Here is a 13,117-nt window from a genome sequence, read left to right on the forward strand (position 1 = left end):
CAGGTCAAATGGACCAGTGCCTAAAGCATATGGCAAGCTTGGAAGCCTGCTGCCCTCCCGCAGACCGACCAACCCACAAACGAGTCAGCCACCATTCCACTTCACTCTTTCAAACCCGAAGCCAGAGCCTTAAGCATCATGGCGCCTCCTGTGCCACTCACAGTCAGTGCCAACCTACTAGATAAGTGGCATTCAGGTGGTGCTCTGGGAGCCCTGGGGGCCCAGGCCAACCCTGCTTCTACCTTCAGCCACAGGGACCCAACTCTGGTTTTCTGGGTTGGATTTACACATGACATAGTTTTCAAAGAAAGCATTCCATTGTATAAAATTTACGAAAAAAAATTTTTGAGTGCTATTGTAGGTGGCAAGGTCTCAGAGTACCCATGGCAGTCCCCCACCAGCCTTTGATGGTGGCATTAGTTTCCTTCTTAGAGGCACACGTGGAGAGAAGGCCTGGCATCAGGCTTTAGGGGTTCCTCTTGTAGGTCTTGATTTGGAAGGCCAGAGCTACAGACTGGAACCTAGCCTTGTCACCTCCTCCCCATATGATCTGGGACCTCTTGGAGCCTCAGCTTTCTCATCTGTCCAAGCAATGACAGCCCTTTTCTCACAGCACTGTCATGAAGATTCAGCAATTCCTTAACATGGTGCCTGACACACAGTCAGGGCTTATGGTAGCAACTCTAGGCATGAATGATGCTTTGGCCCTGCTGGTCCTGGTTAGCACGGTCATCCTCACAATTCCCCCATCTTTGCACAACCCTTTATTGTTTACAAAATGCTCTTCCAAAAAGGTCCTCCTGTGTGGAAAAAAAAAAAAAAAAGGTTTAAGTCCCTTCACACCCTACTTCATGAGAGGCCTAGCTTCTTAGCCTTTTCAGAGTTCCCATTGCATTTAATCCATGTGTGCCCTGGGAGTCCTGAAGCAAGGAGCACTCTTCCAGATTCCCCACAAAGGCCTTGTTTAGATTGCTTACCACTAAAGCCAGTGCCCTGGTCTGGCTAACCACCTGGGTCTATGAGGGCACATGCCAAAAGGACAAATGAGTGGGCCCAACCTATAGACCCTGAAATCCAAGATGGTTCAAACCTCCCAAGGACCTGAGGATCTGACTCAAGACCAGCGATTCTAATCCAGAGGTTTTCAAATGAACAATATAGGAGACAGACAAAAGCACAACTTGTCTGTGGGTCCACCAGTGGAAGCCAAATGCCTTCTTCCAAACCTACCCCACCCCAACTTCCATGACGGGCTTGCCCAACGGTACAATTTTAGAGTGTGGGGGAGAAGGAAAATCACTGCTGTAGACTGACTTCTTGTTTTACAGGCGAATAAACAGACCCACAAACACCAGGGCTGGTGTGGCAGAGTCCACACACAGCAGACTTTCTGGAAGAAACCCAGGTGGAAAATTTCTTCTATAGCCTTTTTAAAAAGAATTTGATTGGGACATGTCTTATCTTCATTTTTAAAAACTTTGAATTAATATACCATAAAAATCAACTTTTTTGTATGTACAGTTCTGTTTTAACACATTTGTGTAACTACCTCTGCAGTTAGAACACAGCAATTCCATCACCCAAAAAATTCTCTGATGCCACCTCTTTGTTGTCAAACCTTTGCTCCACCCAAGCCTCTGGCACACACCAATCTGTTCTCCATTCCTGAAGATTTGCCTGTTCTGGAATGTCACATCCATAGCATCATACAGGATGTAATCTCTGGAGACTGGCTTCTTTCAGTATGTCTTTGAGATTCATTCAGGTTGTTTTTCATAGCTAAGTAGTGTTCCAATGTACAGATGTACCACAGTTTGTTTTAACTTTCACCCATTGAAGGATATTTGGGTTGTTTCCAGTTTGGGGTGATTTTGAATAAAACTGCTACAAATGTTAAAAAAAAATGAAAACAACAACATTTCAGCCATCTTACCTTCATAATAAAAAACAAGACCAAGAAACAAGGCCAATGATTTTTTTTAATTTCTGAGGCAAAAATAATGGAATTGACCCAAAGTAATATTTCCAATTTTTAAAGGAGAATAGGGTATAAGTGCCCAGCGTACCTGCACACATCATATAACCATTTTCCTCCATTTCCAATAACAAAATACTGGTCTTGGGAAAAATGGGTAGTTATTTAAAAAATAAAACATGGCACAAAAACAGACACTCAGATCAATGGAACAGAATAGAGAACCCAGAAATGGACCCACAAACGTATGGCCAACTAATCTTTGGCAAAGCAGGAAAGAATATCCAATGGAATAAAGACAGTCTCTTCAGCAAGTGGTGCTGGGAAAACTAGACAGCGACAGGCAGAAGAATGAACCTGGACCACTTTCTTACACCATACACAAAAATAAACTCAAAATGGATGAAAGACCTAAACATAACATCAAAATCCTCAAGGAGAAAGCACGCAAAACCTCTTTGATCTTGGCCACAGCAACTTCTTACTCAACACGTCTCCAGAGGCAAGGGAAACAGAAGCAAAAATGAACTACTGGGACCCCATCAAAATAAAAAGCTTCTGCACAGCAAAGGAAACAATCAGCAAAACTAAAAGGCAACTGACAGAATGGGAGAAGATATCTGCAAACGACATATCAGATAAAGGGTTAGTATCCAAAATCTATAAAGAACTTATCAAACTCAACACCCAAAAAACAAATAATCCAGTGAAGAATTGGGCAAAAGACATGAATAGACACTTCTCCAAAGAAAACATCCAGATGGCCATGAAAAAATGTTCCACATCACTCATCATCAGGAAATACAAATCAAAACCATAATGAGATACCACCTCACACCTGTCAGAATGGCTAACGTTAACTCAGGCAAAAACAGATGTTGGCAAGGATGCAGAGAAAGAGGATCTCTTTTCACTGCTGGTGGGAATGCAAACTGGTGCAGCCACTCTGGAAAACAGTATGGAAGTTCCTCAAAAAATTAAAAATGGAACTACCCTATGACCCAGCAATTACACTACTAGGTATTTATCCAAGGGATACAGGTATGGTGTTTCAAAGGGACACATGCATCCCAATGTTTATAGCAGCACTATCAACAATAGCCAAAGTATGGAAAGAGCCCAAATGTCCATTGGTGGATGAATGGATAAAGAAGATGTGGTATACATATACAATGGAGTATTACTCAGCAATCAAAAAGAATGGAATCTTGCCATTTGCAACTACATGGATGGAACTGGAGTGTATTATGCTAAGCAAAATTAGTCAGAGTAAGACAAATATCATATGACTTCACTCACAGGACATTAAGACAGAGCAGATGAACACAAGGGAAGGGAAGCAAAAATAATATAAAAACAGGGAGGGGGACAAAAACATAAGAGACTCTTAAATATGGAGAACAGAGGGTTACTGGAGGGGTTTTGGGAGGGGGGATGGGCTAAATGGGTACGGGGTATTAAGGAATCTACCCATGAAATCATTGTGGCACCATATGCTAACTAACTTGGATGTAAATTTAAAAAGTTTAATAAAAAAACAAGAACAAAAAATAATAAAATTCAAATTCTTTATGTGAATTAAACAATTCATCATTATTTATAAATAGAGAAACATTACTTTTTTATCTGTATAGAATGGCTATAGTTAAGGATCTGGTTGTTGGGTGTCAGAGCATGGCTTTGTATCAGAAACAGGTATGATACAAGATAGGCAGATCCAAGGAGAGAAAACAATTGTAGAAAAAAAATTGCTAGTGGAAAGCACGATGAGAAGGAACTAAAACTATAGGGGTCTTAAAACTCTTCCAGTGGAAAGACTTCCCATATATTTGATAATTTCAGGATATAAGCTGTTTATTTACTTCTGGAAGAAAGACAAAATTCTGTATTGTTTACGGTTTTTGAAGCTTTTCCATTTTTAACCTCAATGCTTTCCAGGAAAATGATTATTGTACCAGTTACTTAATGCCATAATAATAAAATCACCACAAAATCTCAGTGGCATAAAACTTTACTTAGTATGCTAGTCTGCATGTTGGTTGGCAGTCAACTGATCTAAGCTGAGCTCAACTAGAGTGGTTCTTCTTTGCTAGTCTGGCCATGTTCTTCTCATAGCTATGGCAAAGAAGCAAAGGACAAACCCAACCGGACAAAAAGTTTCCAATCTGTTGTAACACATCTGCTGACTTCCTGTTAAACAAAAGCAAGTTACATGGCCAGACCCAGAGTCTAGAGTTAGGAAAATACACCCTGCCCCCAGTGAGAAGCAAGACAAAGGACTTGGGTGAAGGGAGGTTAGAAGAACTGGGCCACTTGCAATCTACTACAATTACCATCATATTTGCATTTGTATAAGGTCTTAAATGTTTATTTGTGTTTTCCCTGGTATTTATTTTTATTGGATCCTTAGAACAGCTCTGTGGGGATATTTTTATTTTCCACATTTTATAGAAGAGCAGAATCAGAAAGGTAAAGTCACTTACCTAAGCACACACAACTACTTAAGCAGTAGAAGGGGGAAGTGGTGGCCTTTTCTGTGCTTTGTCATAGTTGATCATTCTTTTTCTTTTGTTTGTAGGATACAGATGAAAATCAAGAACAATGGACAAAGAAACCACAGGTAAAGCTATACAGCTGTATACTGGGGTGAATAGGAGATTGTTTCTTGTTTTCTAACTACCAATCATCTGTCTCAAATTGTTTCATTGTAGTCCTGCCTAGAATAAAAAGACAAAGTTTACATCAAAATAATTGCTGTATCATTACAAATGCCAAGGAAAGGGCCAAAAGAAAACAAAACAAAAACAAACCCATAGACACAAAAAAGCAACAGTAACTGAAGGAGTTGAGTCATGATTTGAAGATGAATAGGCTAGAGTCATAACTGCCACAAATTGTTGAACATGTGCTTCTAGTATATGTGAATATATTTTATAAATAATAAATACACTGCTATATAAATAATGCACCTTAAAACACAATTTTAAGCACATAGATAATATTTTAATAACTTTCATCAATCTTTAATGGGATAATGTCATTAAATATACTTTATTATTTTTCAAAATTTTCATTTGATTTAGTGGCATATTAACTGGAAAAAATACTTCACAAAGAGCAACATACAATAAACACGTAGGGAGAGGTTCATAATGATACCAGATAGAAATTTATATTTCAAATACTCTTTTTAATTCTACTCATTGGGGGTAGGGCTGACTTCTTGTCATAGCTAATTAATTTTTCATTGTTTTTAACCCCATGATGTGACTGATGAACAGCCTCTACTGGGGTTAGAAGTATGACTCTGCTATGTGCTTTTCCATTGGTGTTGAATTTGGGCATTATTTTCAATCCAGCATTCATTTCACTACATGAATCTTTAAGCCATTTGTCCATTATTCCTTTAGCTAAAACTAGATCATATCATCTAGTTTCCTTAAGCACATGTATATGATCCTCTTAGAACAAAAACCCTCTCTTGATTCAATATCCTCTTCCAATTATCTCCCCATTTCTCTTTGCCCCTCTATATCTAAAGTCTCAAAATTTTGCTGTGCTCAGTTTCTCTTTTCCCATTATTTCTTGAACCCAGTCAGGCTTGAGTTTCCACCATTCCACCAAAATTACATTTTTCAAGGTCACCATTTAACTAGAGAAGCATTAGACACAGCAGCTGATCACTCCTTTCTTCTCTTTGCCTCTGTGCCAGCATTTTCTATTTATTTGTCTTTTACTTCACTGGCCACATCTTCTCATCTCTGTTACTAATTCTTCATTCTCTGCCCAATTTCTAAATATTGGAAGGCTCACACCCTCCAGTGGCTTTATTTTTCATTCAGAGAAAAAGCCAAAGTCTTCACAGTAACTTATAAGGTCCTATGTGATCAGTTATCCATCCCTCCAACTCTCTGACCTCATCTTCTCCTGTTCTCTCTCCAGTCACTTACATCCCTCCAGCCACACCAGTTCTCTAGACCAAGAGCACATCACATTTGCTTCTCCCCTACAGATTTTGCCCTGGCTCGTTCCTCTGACCGTGACATCCCACATCTAGATACTTGCATGGATTGCACACTCACCTTCATATCTCTGCTCCAAGATAAACTTTTCCCCCAAAATAATGGTCCTCCCCCTCATTCTCCCCAATCTCTATTCTTCTTACCCTGCACAACATTTGACACCTTCTGTCATACTGTGTATTTATTCTCTATTCATTTTTGTCTGTCTCCTATTAGAAAGGTAAGCTCTCTGACTTTGTGCAATTCACTCTTGTATCCCCAGGACCTAGAACAGTACCTGGCACATTGTAGTCTCTCAACAAATATTGAATGAATATGTTATGAGTGCAAGCACATGTGCTGATCCATATTTGAATATTAGTAAAGATAAATTTATTTCTTCCTACTTTTTCAATAAAACATAACAATTAATATAATTTCTATTATTTTACCCACCTGATTATCTTCATACTCCCAGATTATATGTAACTCACTTTAAAAATTATTGGTCAACAGAAGTGGTTCTCAGTCTTTGGGAGCATAAGAATTCTTAATGGAAACTGTTTAACTTTTGTTGTTATCTTAGGCTATCTTTTCTGTTCTCTATTGTGTTTTCCTAATTCCTTGAGTTAAATGCTTAACTCCTAAATTTTCAATTTTTCTTATTTTCTAATATAAGCATTTAAGGTACAAATGTCTCTCTAGGTAATGCATCATCTGCATGCCATAAGCCTCAGTGGCATACAATAAAAGTGGTATTTATTGTTCAGTTTGAAATATTTTCAGGTTTTCAGTATAATTCCTCTTTGATGTAGAAGTTTCTTTTTTACTTTTGTAATGAATATATATTTCATTACAAATGAATGGACAGAGGGCACCTGGGTGGCTCAGTTGGTTAAGCATCCGACTTCAGCTCAAGTCATGATCTCAGTTTGTGAGCTCGAGCCCCGCGTCGGGCTCTGTGCTGACAGCTCAGAGCCTGGAGCCTGCTTGAGATTCTGTGTCTCATTCTCTCTCTGCCCCTCCCCCACTCCTGCTCTGTCTCTATCTGTCTCTCAAAAATAAATAAAAATGTAAAAAAAATTGTTTTTAAATGAATGGACAAGCTAGAAGAGGGAACACTGCACACCCTGGGGTTTGGGTTTCTATCTTTTATTGATGATTGTTAACAAGGAGATGTAATATTTACTATTTGGGGCAAGGATGTCTTGGAAGCAGGGTTTCGGGTTTTTTATTCCTTATTCAGCCTACTTTGTCAACCATCTTGGGCCTGTCTGGTTTGATCCAGCTTTTTGTGACTTTGTTCTGGAGTACTGCCTGGACAGGCCTCTTACTTTCCTGATAACTGGGCATGACTTCTTTGCTGGCCTCCAGGTACCCTGTTAGAACCTAACTAACTGCCCCTAACATTCTCTCATTCACTTTGGGTGGGGTTTTTTTTGTTTTGCTTTTGTTTTTTTTTAATATTAAATATAATTTATTGTCACATTGGTTTCCATACAATACCCAGTGCCCATCCTAATAGGTGCCCTCCTCAATGCCCATCACCCACCTTCCCCTCTCCCCCACCACTCCTATCAACCCTCAGTTTGTTCTCAGTATCCAAGAGTCTGTTATGGTTTGCCTCCCTCCCTCTCTGTAACTTTTTTTTTCCCCTTCCCCTCCCCCATGGTCTTCTGTTAAGTTTCTCAGGATCGACATATGAGTAAAAACACATGGTATCTGTCTTTCTCTGCCTGAATTATTTCACTTAGCATAATACCCTCCAGTTCCATCCATGTTGCTGCAAATGGCCAGATTTCATTATTTCTCATTGCCAAGTAGTATTCCATTGTATATGTAAACCACATCTTTATCCATTTGTCAATTGATAGACATTTAGGCTCTTTCCATAATTTGGCTATTGTTGAGAGTGCTGCTATAAACATTGGGGTACAAGTGCCCCTATGCATCAGTACTCCTGTATCCCTTGGGTAAATTCCTAGCAGTGCTATTGCTGGGTCATAGGGTAGGTCTATTTTTAATTTTTTGAGGAACCTCCACACTGTTTTCCAGAGTGGCTGTACCAGTTTGCATTCCCACCAACAGTGCAAGAGGGTTCCCGTTTCTCCACATCCTCTCCAGCATTTATAGTCTCCTGATTTGTTCATTTTAGCCACTTTGACTGGCACGAGGTGGTATCTCAGTGTGGCTGTGATTTGTATTTCCCTGATGAGGAGTGACGTTGAGCATCTTTTCATGTGTCTGTTGGCCATCTGGATGTCTTTAGAAAAGTGTCTATTCATGTCTTCTGCCCATTTCCTCACTGGATTATTTGTTCTTCGGGTGTGGAGTTTGGTGAGTTCCTTACAGATTTTGGATACTGGCCCTTTAGCCAATATGTCATTTGCAAATATCTTTTCCCATTCCGTCGGTTGCCTTTTAGTTCTGTCAATTGTTTCCTTTGCAGTGCAGAAGCTTTTATCTTGATGAGGTCCCAATAGTTCATTTTTACTTTTAATTCCCTTGTCTTTGGAGATGTGTCGAGTAAGAAATTGCTACGGCTGAGGTCAGAGAGATTTTTTCCTGCTTTCTCCTGTAGGGTTTTGATGGTTTCCTGTCTCACATTCAGGTCCTTCATCCATTTTGAGTTTATTTTTGTGAATGGTGTAAGAAAGTGGTCTAGTTTCATTCTTCTGCATGTTGCTGTCCAGTTCTCCCAGCACCATTTGTTAAAGAGACTGTCTTTTTTCCATTGGATATTCTTTCCTGCTTTATCAAAGATGAGTTGGCCATACTTTTGTGGGTCTAGTTCTGGGGTTTCTATTCTATGCCATTGGTCTATGTGTCTGTTTTTGTGCCAATACCATACTGTCTTGATGATTACAGCTTTGTAGTAGAGGCTAAAGTCTGGGATTGTGATGCCTCCCACTTTGGTTTTCTGCTTCACTATTACTTTGGCTATTCAGGGTCTTTTGTGGTTCCATACAAATTTTAGGATTGCTTGTTCTAGCTTTGAGAAGAATGCTGGTGCAATTTTGATTGGGAAGACATTGAATGTAGATTGCTTTGGGTAGTATTGACATTTTAACAATATTTATAGTTCCAATTTATGAGCATGGAATGTTTTTCCATTTCTTTGTGTCTTCTTCAATTTCCTTCATAAGATTTCTATAGTTTTCAGCATACAGATCTTTTACATCTTTGGTTAGGTCTATTCCTAGGTACCTTATGATTCTCGGTACAATTGTGAATGGGATCAGTTTATTTCTGTTTTTGTTGCTTCATTATTGGTGTATAAAAATGCAACCGGTTTCTGTACGTTAATTTTGTATCCTGCGACTTTGCTGAATTCATGTATCAGTTCTAGTAGACTTTTGGTGGAGTCTGTCAGGTTTTCCATTAGAGTATCATGTCATCTGTGAAAAGTGAAAGTTTGACTTCATCTTTGGCAATTTTGATGCCTTTTATTTCATTTTGTTGTCTGATTGCTGATGCTAGAACTTCCAACCCTATGTTAAACAACAGTGGTGAGAGCGGACATCCCTGTCATGTTCCTGATCTCAGGGGGAAGCTCTCAGTTTTTCCCCATTGAGGATGATATTAGCTGTGGGCTTCTCATAAATGGCTTTTATGATGTTTAAGTATGTTCCTTCTATCCCGACTTTTTCGAGGGTTTTTATTAAGAAAGGATGCTGTATTTTGTCAAATGCTTTTTCTGCATCGATTCACAGGATCAAATGGTTTTTATCTTTAATTTTATTAATGTGATGTATCACATTGATTGACTTGCGAATGTTGAACCAGCCCTGCAGCCTGGGAATGAATCCCACTTGATTATGGTGAATAAATCTTTTTATATGCTTTTGGATTCGATTTGCTAGTATCTTGTTGAGAATTTTTGCATCCATATTCATCAGGAATATTGGCCTGTAGTTCTCTTTTTTTTGCTGGGTCTCTGTCTGGTTTGAGAATCAAAGTAATGCTGGCTTCATAGAATGAGTCTGGAAGTTTTCCTTCTCTTTCTATTTTTTGGAACAGCTTGAGAAGGATAGGTATTATCTCTGCTTTAAATGTCTGGTAGAATTCCCCAGGGAAGCTATCTGGTCCTGGACTCTTACTTGTTGGGAGATTTTTGATAAGTGATTCAGTTTCTTCACTAGTTATGGGTCTGTTCAAATTTTCTATTTCTTCTCATTTGAGTTTTGGTAGTGTGTGGGTGTTTAGGAATTTGTCCATATCTTCCAGGTTGTCCATTTTGTTGGCATATTATTTTCATAGTATTCCTTGATAATTGCTTGTATTTCTGAGGGATTGGTTGTAATAATTCCATTTTCATTCGTGATTTTATCTGTTTGGGTCTTCTCTCTTTTCATTTTGAGAAACCTGGCTAGAGGTTTATCAATTTTATTTATTTTTTCAAAAAAAACAACTCTTGGTTTCATTGATCTGCTCTACAGTTTTTTTAGATTCTATATTTTTTTTTCTGCTCTGATCTTTATTATTTCCCTTCTTCTGCTGGGTTTGGGTGTCTTTGCTGTTCTGCTTCTAGTTCCTTTAGGTGTGCTGTTAGATTTTGTATTTGGGATTTTTCTTGTTTCTTGAGATAGGTCTGGATTGCAATGTATTTTCCTCTTAGGACAGCCTTTGCTGCATCCCAAAGTGTTTGAATTGTTGTATTTTCATTTTCATTTGCTTCCATATATTTTTAAATTTCTTCTCTAATTGCCTGGTTGACCCATTCATTCTTTAGTAGGATGTTCTTTAACCTCCATGCTTTTGGAGGTTTACCAGACTTTTTCCTGGGGTTGATTCCAAGTTTGATAGCATTGTGACCTGAAAATATGCATGGTGTGATCTCAGTCCTTTTATATTTGTTGAGGGCTGTTTTGTGACCCAGTATGTGATCTATTTTGGAGAATGTTCCATGTGCACTAGAGAAGAAAGTATATTCTGTTGCTTTGGGATACAGAGTTCTAAATATATCTGTCAAGTCCATCTGGACCAATGTATCATTCACGGCCATTGTTTCTTTACTGATTCTCTGTCTAGATGATCTATCCGTTGTTGTAAGTGGAGTATTAAAGTCCCCTGCAATTATCACATTGTTATCAATAAGGTTGCTTATGTTTACGATTAATTGTTTTATATATTTGGGTGCTTCTGAATTCGGTGCATAAATTGTTACTCTCACTTTAGTGGGGCTTGGAGAGGAAGCAGAGATTTTTTTTAAAGCCTATGTTCAGTCTCCCATGTCTAAGCACAAGGCCAATCAGAATGGCTGCCCTGTACTTCCACTTCCATTTCTTCACTTCCCATTCCGGCCTTAACACACCAAGCTCTAGTTTCTATGTCTCACACTCAGCTCAAACTACTTCGAAAGAGTCCCAGTGATCTGTGTTCATCTAGTTCAGTGGGCTTTTTTCAGCCTTCATCCTCTGAAACTCTCTGCAGCATTAGACACATGGAGCAAAGGACCCCTCTCTCTGACTGGGAAGCAAACTTTTTTACTTGCTCCACATCTTCAGCTCCCTAAATGTAAATTCTCCTCAATGTTCTGACTTTGTTGGGCTTTTTTTCCACCATTCCGTGAATACCAGGCCCAACATGCTCCTCAAAGCAAGTTTGAGCTGGGAAAAAGGAGAAGGTTTCACCTGAAATGAAGATCAGAGTTTGAATGATTACACAGAACTGGACTTTGTACTGGCTGTTACATGACTGTTGCTGGGAGTAAAAATCTTAAATTTTTGTTTTTGGTCTAATTGAAGAATGATTGAAAAGTTATAACACTTGCCCAGATTTCTGTCCAAAGGTCAAGGAAAAATGAGATGTCAGAAAGGTTTTAATAAAGTTTACTGAAAAGCATATTAGGTAGAAAGACTTCCAGAGCTTATGCAAAATTTTTGCATGGTTTTAATTGATTGGTTTTTATTTGTTTTTATGACAGGATTTAAAGATTGTTCAATTTGTTTCTGCCCTCACTGGCTGTTATTGCAGCTGGAAAAACACTGAGAAAGAGAGGGGGACTTGTTGCTGGGAGCTGGTGAGACAGGGACAAGACACTCATCCTCTAGACAGGCCAATTAGGGGACAGAGAGAGCAATGACTTTCCACAATGCTTTCCACAATTTTTGACCCAACTGATCTGTTCCCAGCTCTCAACAGATTTCCTCTGGATTCCTGCAGGTCTAATTGGCCTCCTGCCTGTCTGATCTTATTTCTAAGATCTTCCCCAAAAGGAAATTTGCTTCCTTGCTTAAAGTGGCTCCCTCAGGACCTGCTCTCTTATCCTCCACCACCCTCTCATTCTATTCTCTAGCCTTGAACAAGCCTGGTGTTCTCTTTATTACAGTCCTACCTGAAGTGCCTGCCCACCACCCCCTCTGCCAGAGGACCAGTGCACAGCACCCTCAGACTACAGCCCAGAAAACAGGAATTTCTGGAAATGTTTTGGAGCCTCCTAGTCAGGACAGAACACTATACTAATGGCATCCCCAGCCAATATCTGTCAGAGCAATTGTCAGGTTTCCCTGTCTCTCTTTGGATTGGACAGAGAGTTTTATTCTTCTGGTCCTAGCCTTAGGCCATTCTCTGGCACAGAGTGGTGCTTGCTAACCCATTTATTGAGTTAACTAATAATCTGTCTTCCAAGCTTCAGACACACACCTATATCCCTTTTCCACAAAGTATGTCCTTTAGATGCTTCATACTCAACTGGTCCCAAACCAAATTCATAAACACATCATTATACCTCCTTACTATCAGCTTCAAAACCTAGGACCCACCCTCAATCCCTACATGGAGTAAATTGTCCAATCTCGTTGCTTTGCTTGTTTGAGTGTCTTTCCAAACCATTCTCATACTCCACTCCTGCTACCTCTCTCTTACCAGTATCCTGACCAGTGACCACCTCATTTGAAGCATACAAAACCTCATGTGTCCATCAGTTGGGCCTACTCATGATTCCCTAAGTACATTCTGCACTATCCCTCCTGTCTTTTGCTAGCACCAGCTCTCTGCTAGCAGCTGTCTTTGCTTACCTTGCTCAAATGCTACCACATCCACGAGGCCTTTTTAAATCCCCCCAGAAAGACTAACTCTCTTCCACTTTGTTCTCCAAGAGTACTGTATTGTATTTGTACCACTGTTATATCAATTACCA

General features: G+C 39.4%; 1 protein-coding gene across 6 annotated transcripts in view; it reads left to right on the forward strand.

The window, feature by feature from the left end:
- CFI (complement factor I) overlaps nucleotides 1-13,117 on the forward strand; it is an 87,209-nt gene that overhangs the window by 44,245 nt on the left and 29,847 nt on the right. For all 6 annotated transcript variants that reach the window (XM_042984039.1, XM_007098265.3, XM_042984038.1 and 3 more), the window contains one exon: nucleotides 4,554-4,595. In XM_042984039.1, coding sequence (XP_042839973.1) covers nucleotides 4,554-4,595 — 42 coding nt within the window. The remainder of the gene's footprint in view (nucleotides 1-4,553; nucleotides 4,596-13,117) is intronic.

The sequence above is a fragment of the Panthera tigris genome, chromosome B1, assembly GCF_018350195.1.
Source record: "Panthera tigris isolate Pti1 chromosome B1, P.tigris_Pti1_mat1.1, whole genome shotgun sequence".
Lineage (NCBI taxonomy): Eukaryota > Metazoa > Chordata > Mammalia > Carnivora > Felidae > Panthera > Panthera tigris.